The sequence below is a fragment of the Colletotrichum karsti genome (genome assembly GCF_011947395.1).
Source record: "Colletotrichum karsti strain CkLH20 chromosome Unknown Scaffold28, whole genome shotgun sequence".
NCBI classification, from domain to species: domain Eukaryota; kingdom Fungi; phylum Ascomycota; class Sordariomycetes; order Glomerellales; family Glomerellaceae; genus Colletotrichum; species Colletotrichum karsti.
Window position 1 is genome coordinate 407,575 of NW_024065928.1, and position 19,840 is coordinate 427,414.

Here is a 19,840-nt window from a genome sequence, read left to right on the forward strand (position 1 = left end):
TTACTCGACATCATCCTCCTGGCACCAGGGGTGAGCGAGGACCTGGTTTATGTCGTATCTCGCTTCTACATCCCGATTCAGCATACACCGCACCAGATCTATGCTCTCATCACTCATCGTCCAAGGCACCCGGAGGTCTCGGTCCATGATCTCGTCGATGCTGTAAAACGGATTCTCCTTGTAGATAATCGTGTACAGCAGAATGCCGAGCGCCCACACATCTTGCTCTTTGCCGCCGTAGGGTTTGCCGGCGAGAACCTCGGGTGCCGCGTAATCTGCATCTTCGTTAGCTAGCCACCAGGCAAGTCAGTAGACGACACTCACCAATCGTGCCCACGAAGACGTCAAAGGGCCCGTTCTTGATATACGCCGCACTTCCGAAGTCGATCAACTTGATGTTGCCCTCGCCGTCTAAGATGACGTTCTCGTCCTTGATGTCCCGGTGAACCACTAGCGCCTTCGTGTGAAGATGCCCAATGGCCTTGGCGACCTGGACGAAAATACTGCGACACTCGGCCTCCTCCATGTTGCTCCGAAGCTCAATGTAGTCGAAGAGATCCATTCCCGGCAGGCCATGGGGTGCCATCTCGATGTAGTAGTTCACGTCGTCCTCGAAGAAATCCTCCATGTCGACAATGTTGGGGTGCTTGAGATCAGGCCTACGCAGATAGTCGAGAACATGGATTTCCAAAGGCACCGTGCCCAGCTTGCGATCTCTCGTCCACGTGTCGACGAGGATGCGCCGCTTGGTCACGTACTTCAGAACCACCTTCTTCTGACTTGTCTTGTACTTGGCCAACTTCACCTGGCCGTAGGCACCCTGGCCCATATCCTCGATGATCTGAAAGTCATCGATGGTCTTTTTGTGTGCCGGCTCGACGACTTTTGGGACTGAGGGCTGCTCCTGCTTCTTGTCAACAGATCGGTGTGCACCAGTGAGCTTCGCGGCAGCCGTCATAGCGACCTCCTTGAGCTGTTTGGTGATGGCGGATGCAGTCGACGACGGTTCTTTAGACTTGGGCTCATCGGAATCCGAGCTAATCTCCAGTGGCGTATGTGCGGGCGTCTGCCCGGGGGATGGCTGATGTAAGGGAGTTGTCGTTCCAGAGGCTGATTCCGACGTCACGCCGAGATTAGATCTACTGGCGTGCAGGTGCCTAGAATAGGTGATCCAGAGAGCAAAGACAACTTCTGAATGAGGAATAGAGAAGGAACCATCCTGTTGCGATCCACCCTTATCTTCATCCTCATCTTCGATGACAGTCTCCTGGATTACGGTGGATTGCTTCGCACTTCTGACGACTCTCATCTGGACATCGATCTTCAGTTCTGAACCATCTCTGTGTTTTCCAGGCAGCCCCTCTGGTCGCAAAAAGGTTGCCGCGGCGTCTGGTCGGTTTTCCCGCAAGCCCAAGATGGCCGATGCCCGGCGGAAACTATGCTCGGGTACCACAATTCCATCTTGCAGCTGCACGCCATCCTCTCCCGTCAAGATGTGGAGGATCTTCTCGAAATTCGGTATCAGTGAGTCGATTGGCATGCCGTCGGGCTTTTCGTATCCAAACAGGGCGCCGCAGAATACCGAGTTTGAGCTTTGGATTTTGAGATTCTCTGGGTCAACGACGATGATCCCTGCAATGTGAGGGAAGCTCGAGACGCGCAGCTCAGTCTTACCCTGGACCTGCTCGACCGTGCATGGAATGTTGACTTTGGCTGAGTTTGGACATGTGAAAAACTTGCGCCTCGCAATCTGGGCGAAGTCGACCTCGCCTGTACGGGGATCGATACCTTGGCGGGGAATGCGCGGGATCAACTTGCCGACATCCACTCCAGGCCTGAGGGACTCAAAGCCCCATATCGGTGCCGTAGCACCCGAAATCTTCTGGATGATGCCGTCGTCGTCGAGTGTGATGTTGGCCACGTCTTCGTGAATTTCCTCCAGGACCCAAATCAAGCCAACCCGCTTCTCCTTTACCCACAAACTTGCGGAGCCAGTTGCACCGTTTCGCTTCTGGATTGGCACCACGTCACCACACAGCAAGACACCTCTGGACCTGCTGCTCTGATGCCGTGAACCTCCTCTCAGCTTTGGCGGATTGGGGTCTCCGCTGTGAACAGTTTGTGCCTTTCGCTGGACAACTTTCGGAGGTTGTGATCTGGAGTTGGGTTTGCTCAGTAGCTGGGCCGTTATCCCACCCCGGCCACCCAGTAGTGATGAGGTTGAAGATGTTGGCGCAGGAGCTGCCGCCGGCAAATCTTCAGCCTCTCTGATGCTGTCTTCAGGCTCCATCTGTAACAGCTTCTTTTCTAACCAGGCTCGCCGTTCTTCTTGGACAACCTCAAGGATACCCATCTTTCGAACTTCGGCTTTCGTGACACCAAACACCAAACAAGCCAAATCGTTGGCAGCGATAATTGTCCACGGCGGTTTGGATTCCGTCGTGAAAATTGCCTGTGCCGCCGGAACCCATCTTGTCGAATGGCCGTGTACAGCCGCACCCAGCGCGCTCGGCATGTTTCCTGCGGACAAAGGGTGAGCGGAGGTAGGTGACGCGAGGGCTTCGTGAGCTGCCAAGTACGGTTGTGCCATGGTGTCGATCAACTGTTGATGAACAGAGACGGGGAGCGTATCCGTCAATGTGCGCTTCAAACTGAGTCTCCGAGACGGCGGTGGTGAGGTCTTGTTGGTCGTCCCGCTTTCGTTCGTTGGCGTTCTACTTGAGCTCTCAGATTCCGCATCGTTTGACGTTTCTTGTTCTTTTTGTTGCTTCTGCTCCTTATCCTTCTTCTTCTTCGGTGGCACATCCCGTATCGCAAATGATGCTTTGGACTGTGTCGTGGTTGGAGATTCGCTCGGCGATGGATGGAACGGCTCGGGACTCGAGGTACGGGGAATGAAGTTGGCATCGAATAGGTTCTCTCCAGAGACTTGCGCAGGCCCTGTGAGGGGACCCAAGAGGGTCTGGTCGGTGGACGGGAGGTTGCCGGCGCCAACGAGCTGTGCCCTGGCTAGCAAGTCCAGCATATTCTGTGTCTCGACATCTCCAGCCGCTCGCGCTTGAGCACTCGCAAGTGCGACATCTGAAGACGAAACGGACCATCCCATCCGGTCTTTCATGAATTCTATAGATCTCTTGAGGACATTCTGGCGGTTGTGTATGTATTCTTCAGATTGGTGGGCAAAGGAGAACGAGTGCAACGATTCGGAGGGGAAGCGAGATAGGTCTTCGGAGAAGTTGGGAGATGACGGGTGCGAGCTGAAGGACATCCCGGGTGCATTTGCCATCAGGGTTGTCATGGAGGTTGATCTCGATAATCCGATGGAAGAGCTTCTAGAGGCTGGGTTCGAGGTGGACGGTATTGTTGGAGCTCGCGATGAGGGTTGTTGTCGAATTCGACGCAATCCAGACAGACCGAGGCCATGGTCGTGGTCTGTTACGATGGAGGACCTGTGGCTAAGAAGGCTGGTCAGCAACACGATGCCTTGCCCGATTATGAGGTTGTGCCATGTGATGGTGCAACCGCCACCCAGTGACAGCTCGGGTGGTACACTAGCACCCGTGACGTCCGTCAGGTCCACCGCCTCAACTAATACTCTTGAAAATGTTTGCAGCCAGCTCTTTCGATCTGCTCATGATTTGTTGAATCCGCAAAAACCCAGCCGCCTGAACTAGCTCCTTCGTATCCCTTTGCTGGAGATGCGCCCACGCGGGTTTTCGCGCGTGAGAGGCTCGCAAGGGCCATTTGAGGGGTACTCTACAAGTCGGGACTCTCTTGGCGGCCCAGCATGGCTCTTTCTATCCTGAGGCTCGCCGACCCGACAATGTGTTTTGGGGAATAATTCAGGTGTATTCAAAGTTGAAAAGACGAACCTTTTCATCGCATCGTTCTCGGCAATGGAGCCGGCATCAAAGGAAAAGCGCATTCGACCGCGGCCCGGTTCATCGGTTATGACGGCGAGGTTGCCAGTACTTCGGTTCTTGGGAAGCTGCAGTTGGGTTGTCGGGACTCTACTCCTTCCGCGCGGCTCTTCATGATGTGTGTCGGTGCCTGCAGCAAGAAGTGTTTTGGTCAGGTCGGTATGCTCCTCGATCTGGGTTTGCGTGGGTGCGACATGCAACACGTACCATTGTCGTGAGGTCCCCCATGCGTCTGTAGCATAATTGAAAAAGAAATGGCAAGTCAACTCGGATAAGATGGCGGGATAAATGCGGGCAGGAGGCGGATTCGACGATGCAGGTTCGGATTCGGCGGGGTCGAGATACAGCAAAGGTGGACGGTCGGTCGGTCTGTTCTGGTAGGTCTCGATCGGGGTCGTCGGTCTGCTCTGGTGGACGTGGGAGACGGGAGCGAATGGAAGAGCCGTTGTTGAGTGGTGGAGAGAGTGCCGGGCTTGGAGGAGCGGTACGACGGTGGCTGTCGCAGTTAAGGTACAATTGGAACTGCCCAAGATACCTAGGTCCCGGGAGTAGGTAAGGTAAGGTAGGTAGGTGAGGTGAAGTCTAGGTTAGGCAGATCGGCCGGGTTGGCGACCAAGGTTTGCCGCAGGGATGGATGAGTAAGAGAAGAGAGTTTCGCTGGTTATTGAGTGCCGTCTGCAAAAGAACGTTTTCTCTGCGCTTCTTCTCTGTTGCTATTGCCGTTGCTGCTCAAGCTAGCGGCCCAACCTGTAAGGCGGAGAGCAGCGCAAAACAGGGCAAAGCAAAGCGAGGCACGGTGAGGCAGGGCCGGAAGGGAAGGATCGATGGATCGATGGAATGATCCGACGATAAGCAGGCTGAAATTTGGGGTTGAGAGCTGAGCCGGGCTGTTGCGGAAGTAGAGGCAGAAGCAGAAGCGGAAGCAGAAGCAGACAGAAGCAGCCCACGGTGGTCCAAGAGGTGTGTTCCCGTTCTGTGTTTCTGGATCCCGTCTGGATTCTGGATTTTGGAGCGCCCCAATTCTCACTCACTCGAAAGAAGGGTCAAGGACCAGGAAAGGGAACGTGAGTCGTTGCCGTGCTAGTGCCACCTCAAGAGCCAGCGCCAATGTCAATGCCTGGAAGCCAATGGCCAATGCCAGTGCCAGTGCGAATGCCAATGTCAGTCAGTGCCGATGCTGATGCCGGAACCAGCTGCTTGCTTTGCTTGCTTGCACCGCACTTTGCAGTTTGTCCAAGGCCTCTCTAAATCCTGCGCGCTCTCACTCTGCTCTGTGCCGTTGAGAAGCGCGTTGATTGAGCAGTGCGTGGAAAAGTGCGCGCAAGTGAGTGGCTGGTCGAACACGCCGAAAACCACCACGTGTGTCTCTGGGCGTGCTTGGAAGGAGGGTCGTAAAGGGTTCAAGATGACCTAAGACGGGCTGGACAGTGAGAGTCAGAGTGACAGGTGAGGTGAGAGGTGAGTGGTGAGGTAAGGGAGCCGGGGACCCAGGACGGTTCAGTCCAGCGCCACTGTGAGTGTTGTCGCAGATGCTTGTCTGAAAGAGAGGGGCGGCTTCGACTGTTGGAACACTGAAGTTCCCCTTGTCAAGCCAAAACAACGACGAATCTGGGAGCTCGAAGCAAGAGCGGGCGTGCAAATCACGGACGAAGACGGCGGCGGCGGAGGCGGCGGAGGATGAGGACGAGGCGTGTTGGTTGCTGTACGGAGAACAGTTCAAAGCTCTGCGTCACTCAGGAAGCTTTTTGCGGAAGAGGTTGGAATGTTTGGTGAGTGGTTTTATTTTTTTCAGAAAACAAAACAAAAAATTAGGCTGGATGGGAAAAAAAGAGGGCGACGGACGGGACACTGGAGGCACCGGGAGGGCAAAAGGGTCGAAATCCACTCTTGCCTTTCTGTTGATCGAAAATTTTGAGATGCATCCGTCCATCGCTCCCTCCACCTTGCACTTGCACAGTCACCATATGCGTGTATGGTGCGCGTGTATCCAGCCAACAACTTATGTTTCTCTACAGCAAAACCCTTCCACTTCTTTCCTTCCACAGACTTTACCCCCAAATTTCGGCACATCACCGCAATTTCTGGTGGGCGCACAGCATCCGTTCCAGGCTGGACTTACAGCAACGGAACTGATTGGGGGGTCGTCATGCGGTATTCACTCTGAGAGGGATGCGAAGTGGGGGACCAGCTGGAAAACAGTCCACTGAAAGCATCGCTGTTTTCCCAAGATGCCTGACGCAGTGCGACACGTGAAGCAGCCAGCTGGACTCTCTGGACGGCCGATTGTGGATCCTGCTCGTCCATGTTCAACGGCGCCAACACAATCGATCTTCCCGGGGGCCGCTTGATTAAAAAACAAATCGGGATCGCATATCCTCCGGGATACAGATACATACGTCACAATACCGCAGCCAAGCCCGGTAACACTTGCTCCTGGAAGCCGCGCATCTTCCTAAGTACGATTGATTTTCGTTGAGGTCACTTGCTGAAGCCATTTATTTACTGGACAACGGCAATGAACCTGTTCTACGAATACCTGACGCTGTTTCATGGACTTACGGACAATTTTGATCTTCATCCGGCAGAACCAAGTTCACGGTTGATGTTGGAAAAGTCACGAGAAGCCAACTCAAGTAAACAAACTCTCCAGCAAGGAATGTTCTAACGACGACGTCCTTGGCACACCGGCCAACCACCACACAGTCCATCTGCTCAAAAGTCTGTTCAAGAAACCAGAACGCCAAAGGATTTCAAGTAGGAAGTGAGGAGCGCAGTGAGAGTCTGTGAGACCCATTCTCTCACCGACAGGACAGACCGCACCTCACCAGCCCATGATGACTACTGTTTCTCGGTGACAATACCATCATTTACATCTTCAAGAGAGTTGGGGTTCTATAACTTGAAAATCGTCACAATCAAAGCACGGCTGGATCTTGGATATTTCTCAGAGGCTGGGTTCTGAAAGCACGATATCTGAAGTGTAGGTGAGGGTCACCGTGCCAGACCGTCTTACCGCCTCACCTGGCCACGAGCAAAAAACGGCACGGACACGCTCAACGTCCGATTGACGATGATCTTTTTTGGCGGGATATGCGCTTGTCCACGGTCGTCGGCCTAACCCCGCAATCGACATACCGACCGGTTGCTGTAGTGCTCTCTGAGAAACTTGGAGAAATTCCCGGCGGCGTCTCTCCTACCAGCAGTACTGATGTGGTGCTAAATCGGCACTGGAGGGCTCTCGAGAGAATGACTAACGAGCAGCCTTAGTTGCTCGACATATTGCCATGGGTAGGCACGTATTACGCCGGTGGTGACCCATACACAGCTGCGACTTCGCCAGGCCTGGACCGCATTGACAGTCCCCTTATCTTATCGCGATGCGATCAGAGTTTCCGAACGTCTGGATGGCATGTGAGATTCTTGTCGACAACTCACAGTTTTCCCAACTGAAGGTCCATCCACTCCCATCTCGCCAGAGTCGGTGATCACCTCCAAACGTTGGGTCTAATAGAAAGTGCTCAGCTTTGTTCAGCATCGACGAGACACTAGTTTAGGAGTTTCAACCGACAATCGCGCGTAATCCAGCTGCCAGGAGAACGAGGATGCCATGGTCGACTGCTCCTTGGTCAAACTGCTGAAAGCGAAACGAAACAGCGAATGTCTCCTTTAAGCGGCTGCCTCAATGACTCAAATAAGACAACAGACCACAGGATCAGGAAACATGTTTGCTGCAAGACAAGCACTTATGCCATTTGCAACCAACGTCGAAACGCGGTCTCAGCAGACCGTCATTCGTATCTGGCAGTGAATATCGTCATTCGCTCCCGGATTCTCCAAATAATGGTGTCGCATGGCTCACCGCCGCATTCTTATCTCTCGTACCTGAGTCGCCTGATACGTCGTGGTCGTAGTACAGGATACCCGACCTTCGGCGTGAGCAAGATCAGCCGACTAGCAAGTCCGTGTAAGCGGGAGTATGGACGAGATCAGAGACGCAAGATAGCAAAGTGCGAGACGACACAGTCGCAGAAAATTGCATTGATGAATCTGTCTAAAGATCGGCCGAGCGGTTGCGACTCTGCAGATCCGGTTGTCAGGGACAGAACAGGGCTTTGTGCGCGGGTTTGAGGCGACGCAATGCCAGCTTCATCTAGGCTTCAGATGAACAGACTGACAAAGTCGGATTTCCCGGCGGTTACGGGCAAGCAACCCGGAATGCAGCCGCCAGAGATGTGCAACGTTTGCGACGTGGCAGAGAAAGTGCTCAAGACCAGAAGAAAGAGAGGCGGCGAAGATCTTCGTATGTCGAAAGGTTGGAAATACGGTTTCGATCGTTCTAGGTCGTCGACCGAACATGGAGACGGGATTGTCAACCCACCCCGCCAAAAGGTTCGAATTCGGGTTCCATATGAGGAGAACTGTTCTTCTCCTGCAGGGGGTTTCGATTGCGGAAAAGTGAGGCACTCAGAAGGGCGGAACCCAAAAGTGCCTCGGACACGAACATTCGGTTCCCATTCGCTGCCCGTTGGCTTGGAACACCATCTCAAAGTCAACGTCGACAGGAAATATCGCGCACAAGAGCCCCATTGAGGCGAATCGTTTCCTGCTCTCCATCAGCCCAAACCTTGGAACAGAGAAACAATCGTCCCGCCAAGCGAACCGTGACGAGTCAGTCTGTTTCCCGACAGTTTCGAGTGGATCTATTGGGACCGGACAGCCGGTGTCACGCCGTCGGTCAGGTCGCAGCTGGCGATTTCAGACGTAGGCGGGCTCGAAGCAATTGGCAGGACTGTGATATTTCCGTTGGCTGTGCTCGGAAACAATATACGCCACGACCGCGCAACGAGCTAGCGGGAAATCGAACCGGCGGTTAGAAAGGCTGGTAAATTTTGGAGAAGAGGCGGGGTTTTGGTTGAGTGCGGATGCAGTAAGAATCCAAGGAACCAACTGCGGCGCTAGCGAGCCGAGAATACGGACACAGAGTGTGCATCGGATTTGTTGGTTCTGCATTATCGAATGCTCAGGTCCCTGCTTCTGCCCGCTTACAGCAGTCAGACATTGGGAGGACCCTGCGGTGAGGATGTGTGTTCGTACCGACGGAAAGTATTCGTACCTACCTTACTGCGTAAACGGACGTGGCGTTCCAGCCGCGAGAGGGTCGTCCATTCTCCAAGCAACAACGTCGCATTCGGTATTGGTAGTGGAAGGCTTCAAGTTTTGTCGAGGCTTTGATCCCTTTCGTTGCCGTGCCTTGCATTTTCGGCGCTCGATTTGCATCAGTTGACTGCGTGGATGACGGGAAGGAAGCTTCTGATGGTGCCATAGATAGAACATGGCGACTTGTTGGATGATTGAGTCGGGCAAGGGCACATGGCGGTTGAGTGGTTGTCCTGCTGCTCATGTCATGTTCTCGGTCGGTGTTTGTGGTGTCAGTCAGCAGAGATCTGACTGGCTGCAGTGGAGGGGTCAGCATCGTTTCCGTCCCACTAATTTCTGGAAACGCTCGGAACGATTGGAGCAAGCGGAGGCGGCTTTGAGTCCTGCACTCCGGGCGGACAGGTGCACTGGGACCCCTCCCCTCGCTCTTCAGTGTTTCCCCCCCTCGTCCCTGCCCCCACCTGCCCGCTCTTTCGCCGGGCCACGGGCCCCGCAGTTTGGGTGGATGTTGCTTTTGGCCACTGAGACGCCGTAGAGGATTCACTTTGTGGTGTTGACATCCACCACATCCCAACTGTCTCTGTCTCGCCTCTGCCTACGGCAAGGCGAGGTCCAGTCCAGTCTTGGTCTGCAACTGGCTATTTTGCATGTTGATCAAGGGTTCTGCTTCCAGATTTTTTGTATTCTCGCCTCGGCCTGTACCCGTGCCTCTGGCCAGCATTTCAAACCCTTACAGCCAAGGTATCTGTACATAGGCTTCATGCCAAAACGGCAGGTAAAGACGGTGGGCTTGCATCTTTTCGGCGGCATTTTTCTGTCCATGGCTTTGCCTAAAAGCAGCCGAGAAACCGAGGGCGAAGGGCGCCCTTTCTTCTGGCCGGTGGCCACCTTTCAGATCCAATGATCCATAAACTAGAGCAGGTGCCAATGCTGTTTAGCACTTCTGACTGGTGGGAGCAAAGGCGAACCGGGATCCATCGGTGCCCATCGATAAGGAGGGACCCTGTTTCGCCGACTTGAAGGGGGTGCGAAGGCCGTTTTGTGCATCCCGTCAGTTTCTGAGCGCGTTTTAAGCTTCAGCTTCCCTTACCCTGCAGTGTGCCAGGCGAGGCCGTCTTGGGTGTGGTTTTGCGGTGTTTCCCACTCTGCGGTTTGCTGCCGTCTTCTCTTCTTCCATCCTGCTCGGTGGACTCTTTCTCCTCAGCCGTCTTCCGGATCCCATCTTATCACCTACAACTCACGTTCACCACTACCTCATCACTCATCCACTGCTCGTGTGACCTCGTCGCAAGAACAAGCTGCTATGATATCTTGAGCTTCGGTGTGCCATGTGCTCCGCCCCTTCCCGTAGGTCTTCCTTCCTCCAGCCTTCTGAGGCTCCACACCCCGCTATCTGCTGACCTCCACTATCGATAGCCGGCTCACACCCGTTCTGATAGCAGATCCCCCATCCCAGGTGGTGCACCTGGTCCCTTGGCCTGCCCACACCTCCGCTCGGGTGCTGAGAACCCCCTCCAATACTCAAGAACGCAACTTTTTCCTCCCGGTTCTTCGCGCTTTCATGTCTCATCTTTTTCCTTAGAGACTTGGCCCGTCTTCAAGCTTCTTTATTCTGTCCTCCCACTTTGCTTCGACAAACCGACTATGAAATAGGACCGTCCGGCTACTCCGAGCGCTTTGCCCTCGAAAGGGTCGAGTGGATCTGCCGACCTCCAATTCCACCTCAGTTCACTTCTCACTGCCCCGCGCCACAAACGCCGTGTTGGTACTCATACTGCGCAACCCGAATTTGGACTCAACAGTATTGGAATCGGTCTTTGTTGTTGCGGCTCAATCACCGTTTTGTGTTGTTGCCCAGGTATTTTGAATGTATTCCCGCCCAGCAACTTTGTCACGACTTTCAACAATGGCCGACACCAACGGGTTCTCCATGGGGTCGGCTCCCATGGAGGTTGTTGACGAACAAGGCCCCGGCCTCTCTGAACCAACAAATAAAACCAAGGGCCGACACCGAGTCCTCTGTGGTATTCAGAGGATGTCTTCTTCCCCATCGCTGCCACGGAATGGCCGTGCCCGATCACAGAGCAATCCTCAGCGAGGACGTGCGAGCATCTCCTGCGTGAGCTTGGCCGGTCCTTCAACTGCCGGGAGCTCTTTTGCTGGCGACTCTTACTTCCCCGCAGGCGCGACAGCATCCGGGTGTGCGAGTACTTCGAGTTCTGTACCGCCGACGCCGTCCAGCGAAGTTATTCAATTCGAGGGCATCGACGGCCGCTTTGCTATTCGTCGAGTCGATAATGCCGTACCTATTACACCGTCTGCTGGCCCCCAGTCCATCGGGCTTCCCGGTGACCTGAGGACCACGAATAAGGCGCAGACCGCGAACCCGGCTGTTCCCAAGCGCGACTTCAGCTTTTGGGAAAATATGCCACACGAAATGCGAGTTCATATTTTTTCCTATCTCACACCCAAGGAGCTGGTGCGGACTTCACGTGTGAGCAAGATATTCCACAAGATCTGCTTCGACGGACAGCTCTGGACGAGCTTCGATGCAACCGAATTTTACCAGACCATACCAGCCGAATCACTGGCGAGGATTATTGTGGCTGCTGGACCTTTCATCAAGGATCTCAACCTGAGAGGTTGCGTCCAGGTCGAACACTACAAACGGGCCGAAGTTGTTGTGAAGGCTTGCAAGAACTTGGTCAATGCCACCCTCGAAGGATGCCGCAACTTCCAACGGAACACTCTACACAGCCTGCTGAGGAGCAACGACAAGCTTGCTAACCTCAACTTGACGGGGCTGACCGCAGTGACCAATATGTCCTGCAAAATTATCGCCGAGTCGTGCCCACAGCTGGAGATGTTTAATGTCTCGTGGTGTGTACACATGGATGCACGAGGAATCAAGGCCGTACTAGAAGGATGCTCAAAGTTGAAGGATCTCAGAGCTGGGGAAGTGAGGGGTTTCGACAACTTGGAGGTCGCCGAGACAATTTACAGGACCAATAACTTGGAGAGGCTGGTTTTGAATGGCTGCGCCGAGCTAAATGACCGCGCCTTGAAGATCATCATCCATGGCGAAGACCCTGAAATCGACATCCTCACAGATCGGCCTGTTGTACCACCAAGGAAATGGCGTTACTTGGACCTCAGTCGATGCGCCCGTCTCACGACCCAAGGAGTGAAGGCGCTGGGATACAATATTCCGGACCTACAAGGCCTGCGGCTATCCGGTTGCACCGCGTTAACCGACGCAGCACTTGAGCCCATCTTTGCATCCACCCCGCGCCTCACACATCTTGAGATGGAAGATCTCGGAGATCTCACCAACAGTCTGCTTTCGGAACACCTGGCCAAGGCACCATGCGCCCCCTGGTTGGAGCATCTATCCATCAGCTACTGCGAGAACCTGGGCGACAGCGGCGTACTCCCAATCGTGAAGAACTGCGTCAACCTCAAGAGTATCGACCTCGACAACACCCGTATTAGCGACCTCGTCCTCGCCGAGGCGGCGTACATGGTGTACAACCGCTCCCAGAGCAACGCAAAGAAGCCAAAGCCGAAGATCGGTCTCCACATGGTCGTCTACGACTGCCAGAATGTCACTTGGACCGGCATCCGCGAGGTCCTTTTCCGTAACGCCCAGACAAAGCCCTCCATGTCCGAGATTGGCAAGTTCGCCTTCTCCAGCGAGGCCATTAGCCTCAAGTGCTTCTACAAGTTCCAGATGACGGTCGACGAGCACATGAAGCGCGTGCTGCGCGGCGATCTGGCCGCCGCCAACCGTTTGGAACGCCGATGGGGCGAGTACATGCAGGCGACTGAGGAGGCGGGGACTACCGGCGCCGGACACCGCCGTCGCAGGCGCCGGGCTCGGGAGGCCCAGATGTTGCATGCCGATGAGGAGGATGGCGGCAACGGCGGCCGTCGTCGTGGTAGGACTGTTGGGTCCTGTGCCATCATGTGAGGAGGCCTTTTGGCCACCGCCGGTCGACTTCTGGAGTTTGAAGGAGGAATCTGTTTCCCTTTTCAGCGTTTACTTTACTATGATCTTTCTTTTTGTCAGTACATACTCATCCCCCGGCGTCTGGGCGCCGCATCGTTTCACCATTAGATCTGGGGATGCATTGTCCCCCGTCCACTCAGCCCCCAGCCCACGCGCTCGCGGGACTTGAGTCGGGCAATTCGGCGTCTTGCATTGGAAAGGCGTCCTTATCTTCTACCATTTCGTCTCTCCTTTTCGGTGTTTTAGGGCTGGTTGGGAACGTTTTTGTCGGACCATCGGCATATTTGGGCCAGGGATATCGCGAGGAGATTGGGTTTGGTTGTTACGTCTTCCGAGTTACGGAACACAAGACAGACACAGACTGCGTGAACAAAACACAACGACGGCAAACAGACCTGCCATTGTATTTATGGAGTGTGGAATCCTGGGCTATCTCAATTGAGCACGTAAATCGTCCACCTAAAAAAGGCGTGATCAGAGGAATTCCTCCCTGGTCGGAAATGACATTCCTCTGAAACGGGCTGTCCTTTTTGCCTAGCAACGTTTACAGCGTGCACCGTGAGCTATTTATATACTCAAAAGCTCACATGCTTGTTGCACTCCCCAAAGACATCCAACCACTGGGGAGTGAAATTTGGAAGGTGCCCCGCAGCTAGAGACGGCTGCCATTGATGACGATGCATTTCGCTGAATGCAACAGATGGGCCGCCTGCATTGCCCAAAAAAGCGTTTCTGGATGCCAACTCCGATATCATGAGGAAAGTCATGACGAGAACCTCAGTTTGACCCGTGCTGGCGGATATACCGCCGGATCTTCTCCTGAAAAACGTCGTCCTCGTCACGCCGGTTGTCGCCCTCCATGGTGTACATGTCCTCGTCCCCGTCCTCATCTTCGTCGCGCAGGTCGTACTCCTCATCATCCGAGGCATTGGCGTTACGGAAGAGGTACGCGTGGCGGTCGTACTCGTCCTCCGAGTCGACCTCGTCCTCGGGGTAGTCTGCGGTATAATGGTTCTCGGCTACGACCATGTCAGCTTCCAACTCCAAGACCCCGTCGTGCCCCGGAGGATACAGGGTTCAGGGGCATCTTACCGTTCTCGTCCTCATCGTCATCGTAATCCGAGTCATCATCATCCTCGTTTCCATAAAAGAGCTCCATGTCCTCCTGAGTATCGAACCGCAGCACACCGATCTGCTCCGGCGGGATGTTGGCCAGCACGGGCTTCGAAGGGGCCAGCTCGTACACTTCTATCACGTAGTCATCGTCGTCGTCGTCGCCATCACTGACGTCGGTCATGGACTCCTCGCGACTACCGCCGTCGAGCTCCTTCGCCATATCCGGATGTCGCTCGGCGAACCGCTTGACAGGGGCCTTGGGCTTGAAGCGTGAAGGCGACGCGGCAGCCGGTGGCGGGGCCGATTGCTCCATCGACTTGAGGTTCAACCCGATCTCGTGGAGAACCCACTGGTCCATGTCGGCGGCGATCTTGCTCATGTCCTGTGTGGGCGCGACGCTGGGCATGGGCTTGCGTTGGGATTCTACGTCTGCGGCGGCGGGTCGAGGGGGCCGTTTGGCCAGGGGCTTCTTAGAGGCTGGTTTATCGCCGTCTCCCATCTCGACGTCGGCAGATGGCGCTGTCTCCGAGACGGCGGCAGCAGCATTCTTGACGTCAATGGCGACGGACAGCTTCTTTGCCGCCTTCTTCTTCCCCCTTTCGACAAAGACTGCTGTTCCGTACCGGCCTTTCTTGGAAACACCTCCGGCTTTGAGGATCGTGCCGCCGCCGGGAGAGCTCATAGCGGAGCGTGACATATGGAATCGTCTGGGCTCGGTCGCTGGGTTCGTGGGACGCTGAGGCCCGGCCTGCGCTTCGGCAGCCGGCTCCTCTGTCGGGGACGCATCGTTCGGGGGTGTGGGACGGGCGGCGGCCTTGTGAGGAGAGTGGTTCGACCTGGGGAGTTCGTCGCCGGGTCTGGAGGTCTGGATAACGGGCTTCGTCGGGGAATGGTGCAGTGAGCCTGCGCCGGATCTAGAGGCGGTTTTAACAGACGCTATGCGTCGGCGGTAGACCCAGCTGCTGCCGGCCAACTGTCGTTTTGATCCATGCTCGAGCTCTTTCGCGTTTGTCAGTCTGCCGTTTCTCGGCTCAGAAGAGACAGAGGGAACGTCGTACGAAGGTAGGTAACCGGCGCATCTTCGTCGCCCCGCTTCCGTTTGATGTGGATCAGGTTAGGAGGGGCAGACATGATGACGGAAGACGTAGCGGGAGGTAAGCTTTGGAACGGTAGGATCTATGCTAATGTGATGAAAGGAGGAGCCGGTTAGAAGTGATGTGAAGCTGGTAGTCCCTGGCTTGGTTCTTTGGCTATGCCACGTCGCAATTCATGCAATGACGATGATGTGTTTTTCGCGAAGTGGATTTTTCTAGAAGCCTGCGGCTGGACAACGGCATGTGCACAGATGCGAGGAAGTTCCGATAAGAATGGTTATCGGTGGGGCGCATCATTGGTCAAGGACTTCACCGCCTTTGGCAGAATAACTAGCTTCCCTGAGAGTAATTAACCCAGCTGGAAGCGTGTGTCTGCCGGAAGGAAACCCCGCCTTGCGCCGATCGAGCTGGAAGTTTGAACTAGCCCAGCGACGTCAATGCTGCGGTTCAGTGGAAGCCAATTGAGTGCATGAAATGAAGTAAAGATAGCTGGATCGCTAGCTTGAATTCCCTATAGGTTTGGGACGACAGGGTCGGCACCTGGGAGCAGAAGGTCGTGGTTTGCAGAAGTTGATAACCGGTTTGAGGCCAATTCTCGCCAAATCCTTGGAGAATCATTTCCTCGTGATTGGCGGCTTGACCTTAAGAAAGGTCGAAGCTTGAGGTGTGAAGATAGCTTGCCATGCCGCAGGACATAAGAGCTGAGTATTGGGGCCGAAAAAGAGGAGGTGGGCGAAGCCGGTTATGCAGCTTGATAGAGCCATTTGTGCTCTACAGCGTAGATAGTGTTGGGGAAAGTGATCGAGATGAGCTTGTTATGCACCGACTCATGATGGTCCATTCCACACGACGGGCATGTGCTGTGGCATGATGGAGGTGGCTGATAGCTTCCCCAGGCTTGGAGGTGTCGGTGTCTGGGGACGTCGGTCCCGGTCTGGGCCTTCCATCAAGAACCCACCAATGGACCGGCGGATGTGGAGCTTTCTTGGTTCGTGCATTGCGGGAAAGTCTCCAGTACCTTGGAAACATGGGCAGCGGCGGCCAATGGGTATGTTCCCGCAACTCCCGGGCTCGGGACATATCAGGGATGGTGACGCAAAAGGCATGCCGACGGAGACTGTGACGGATAGCTCTTGCCTGGATGCTGTTAGCCGCCGATACTGTTTTAGCTGCTCAATCATTGGGGAGGGAGCTGTGTTATTTCTTGCATTGCAGTTGCAGCTGCCCGTCAACAGATTTGCAGAGGCGAAGGGAGATTTTGTCATCATAATCCCGTCCCATGCCACAGCTACCTACGTACGCACATTTACGTCAGCTCCAACCAAGTCTGGCGAAAATCAACAATTCTCATGGAGGTCTGGAACTGTCCGTTATGTAAGAATAGCAACAGAATAGCCCATCGTCATGCCTCCCTGGGCTATCTCATTTTGCCTTATTCAGATAGGCACCAGATGGCAGGCACCTTGTCCAACTGCCCGATGTGCCTAGTGAAGAAAACACTGCTCTACCACACCTCCCCCAATCTCCCCGTATTCCTCCTGCCCGTTTTCTTACCTCGCCCCAACCACTGACATAGCACCCATGGCATAATCATGCAATGAACCCCTTCTGTGCCACAGCTTCCCTGTTCTAGCTGCTGCACCTCCCACGCCAGACACCAAATCTCCGGCTTCTGATCTCTCTGCTATCTGAGCTCCCCTCACTTTGGACCGTGGTAGCATCTGGGTGTCGCCTTCCGGTCCGTACGGCCTGTATCTGCTGAGTAGTGGTAAGTTTTCATCGCTTCCTTCTCTTCTAAACCCCCGCTAGATTGTCCCCTCAAACTTCACGTCTGTTTCACTTGCAAAATACGTAATCCCGGATTCTCTTCGTTGTGTGAGACACTCAGACCTTGGACTCCACTTCCAATTCCTCGCAAAGAATTGGTCTTGGGCCTTTTTTTTGTCTGCTTGCTTTCCCGGCGTGATCCAACGCTTGCTCTCTCCTAACGGCTAGCATCGTAAGGTATCACCCAGAGACAACCGCATCCGTCAGCGTTTCTTTCCAACCCGCCACCCTCGCCGTGGGTTTCAAGGGGACGGTTTCCTCTTCTGCTTCTCTCCTCGATTTTCTCCCTCCAAAAAAGTTGCGTCGCCTGAGCTGACTCTTACGTATCGTAGAAGCCAGCCCCCAAACCCAAAACTCGCCTGCCCGGCAACTGATCGAAGGATCGAGTTGGCCGAGCTATAACGAACCTCCGATCATCCACCCTTCGCATACCTTGCGGAAGCCAGCGTCAACAATGGTTTCCGTCACCCTTACCTATCGCCAGCCGGGCACGCAGCCGCCCATATTCGTCGCTGGGTCCTTCTCCGATCCGCAATGGCAGCCTCTCGAGATGGACTTTACTACCGAGGAAGGAGGAGAACATACGTTTTACAAGAACGTTGAGGTCCCACCAAGCTCGCAGATCCAATATAAGTTTCGAGTTGGTCTTGGTGACTGGTGGGCTTTAAACGAAGACGCCGCCAAGGGTACGAAATTCCCGCCTCAACACGAGCTGTTCTTGCCTGACATGATATGACCTTACAGTTACCGACGATTCTGGAAACCAGAACAACGTCCTGACAGCTCCGGCTTCTCAAGAGTCTACGAACCTGAATGGTGTGAAACCCCAAGAAGAACAAGACGCGACATCCACTGCGAATATGGATACCTCAACTGCTGCGGCTGCCCATTCGGCTTCTCAGCTTGAGCCGAAGCCCAGAACCATCCAGCATCTGAAGGATGAGGAACGCCAGCGGTTGTCATCGACGCCGATCGAGCAGGTTGCAGACACTGCCGCAGAAGTTGCCGATACCGCTAAGAAGCTTGATGCGGAGGATAACGAGAGCCGATTGGCACCGCTCAACCGGCTCAAAGACGACGAGAGAAAACGTCTTTCTTCGACTCCAATCGAGCAGGTTGCAAACACCGCCGCAGAAGTGGCTGACACTGCGAAGAAGCTTGACGCGGAGGACGATTCCAGTCGATTGGCACCGCTGAACCGCCTGAAAGATGACGAGAGAAAACGACTTTCCTCGACTCCCATTGAGCAAGTCGCTACTACTGCGGCAGAGGTTGCCGACACTGCAAAGATGCTGGACGTTGATCAGGTATGAGCCACTGCCGGATCATTACATCGCTTGACCTAGTGGCTAACATGACGAAGGACTTCGACGACAAGGATCTCGTCGACGAAGGACCGCCGCCCCTCTTCACTCATGAAGCTCTCGGTCCCTATGAACCACCAAGCGACGACGACGACGAGGCCAAGGAGACGGAGGACCATGGCACTGTCGTGTACGATGTGGACAAGTATGACCTCAACGACCCTACCCTGGAAAGACTGCCATCCAACCGTGACGGTATCATGAACGCTGTCCGAAAGGTCGAGACGGGACGCAACGAAGACCACACGCACTTCCACGGCACCCCCATGTCGCCCATTGTTGGATCCAGGAGAACAAGCTTGGACCCCTATGAGGAGGCCGTGATCTCTCCAGGACCCTCTAGTCCAGGTCTCGGAAAGAAGCTCGAGTTGCCTAGAAAGTCACATGGTTCAATGGTATCGGAGAGATCGCTCGCTTCCCTTGGTTCTATTGTCGAGGAAGAAGGCAGAGAGTCGCCAGGTGCGGACGAAGCAAGTCGCGAGAATGGCGGCCCTATTCGAGTTCCTAGCCCTGCGATACGCCCAACCCCGAACGTCTTCACCTCTCCCGCTAGTGACGAGGATGAGGGAGTCGTTATGAAGGGCTCCAAGTCCAAGTTCAAGAAGAGTTCCGAGTCCCCCAGATCAGATTCACCAGATCTCAACGGCAACACCAACGGCAAGCACTCGAGAGACCTCTCTCCGAAGTCACGACCTGCGCAACCGGATAGCCCCAGTATCCTTGTGCAGCCCCCTGAAGATACCGCGGAATCCAGCATCCCCGCGGCTTCGTCCACCGCCCGAGACGACGGCCACAAGGGCCAGCTTAAAAAGCGTGGAGGAGCGTCGTCCGCTGATCGTCCGGGAACCCCCTCATCCATACACAGCGTCGCAGACAGCAAGGGCAACTGGCTGTCGGCCTTCTTCCGCGTGCTTTTCGTCGACTGGATTGGTGGTCTGTTTAGCCGGTTATTCGGCAGCAAGAGAAAGGTGTAAGGTTTTCTCACCTCTCCCGGTCGTTGAAAAGCTGGAAATCGGGCTCACGCTGGTTTCTCTGTCTTTTTTGTTTTTCTCTGTTCTACTTAATTCTTATTCCTCACGAAATCTGACAGGTTGACTTTTGTCCGTAGGATGCTGGCCACGAGCACGGCCGCCATCGTCCTCGGGGCTGCGTGGTGGAAGTTTGCCTCCGACGGCGATCTGAGCTGGCTGGAGGCGTGGCAGAGGTGGGTGCTCTGAGGGCAAGAGGGTTGCCGAAATTGAAGAGCATGACTGTACACTTAGTTGCGGGAGGCATTGACATGTTGCTGGAAGAAGGATTAGATGGGCAAACGAAGCCTTGGGCAGGATGGGTTGCATGCAGAACGATAAGACA

At 54.7% G+C, this 19,840-nt stretch overlaps 4 protein-coding genes across 4 annotated transcripts; 2 read left to right on the forward strand and 2 right to left on the reverse strand.

The window, feature by feature from the left end:
* CkaCkLH20_08453 (serine threonine protein) lies at positions 1–3,298 on the reverse strand (the record flags this gene model as incomplete). The annotated part of the gene is made up of 2 exons (XM_038891168.1): positions 1–275; positions 325–3,298. 2 exons carry the CDS (start codon positions 3,296–3,298, stop codon positions 1–3), a joined length of 3,249 nt encoding a protein of 1,082 aa, XP_038743542.1.
* Positions 3,299–10,983: 7,685 nt separating this feature from the next.
* Positions 10,984–13,047, forward strand: CkaCkLH20_08454 (F-box domain-containing protein; the record flags this gene model as incomplete). The annotated part of the gene is made up of 1 exon (XM_038891169.1): positions 10,984–13,047. One exon carries the CDS (start codon positions 10,984–10,986, stop codon positions 13,045–13,047), a length of 2,064 nt encoding a protein of 687 aa, XP_038743543.1.
* Positions 13,048–13,863: 816 nt separating this feature from the next.
* On the reverse strand, positions 13,864–15,333 carry CkaCkLH20_08455 (uncharacterized protein; the record flags this gene model as incomplete). The annotated part of the gene is made up of 3 exons (XM_038891170.1): positions 13,864–14,105; positions 14,179–15,201; positions 15,261–15,333. The coding sequence occupies 3 exons, from the start codon at positions 15,331–15,333 to the stop codon at positions 13,864–13,866; spliced, it is 1,338 nt and encodes a 445-aa protein (XP_038743544.1).
* Positions 15,334–17,577: 2,244 nt separating this feature from the next.
* On the forward strand, positions 17,578–19,704 carry CkaCkLH20_08456 (uncharacterized protein; the record flags this gene model as incomplete). Its single annotated transcript, XM_038891171.1, has 4 exons — positions 17,578–17,809; positions 17,868–18,430; positions 18,487–19,457; positions 19,596–19,704. The coding sequence occupies 4 exons, from the start codon at positions 17,578–17,580 to the stop codon at positions 19,702–19,704; spliced, it is 1,875 nt and encodes a 624-aa protein (XP_038743545.1).
* Between the last annotated feature and the right edge of the window lie 136 nt (positions 19,705–19,840).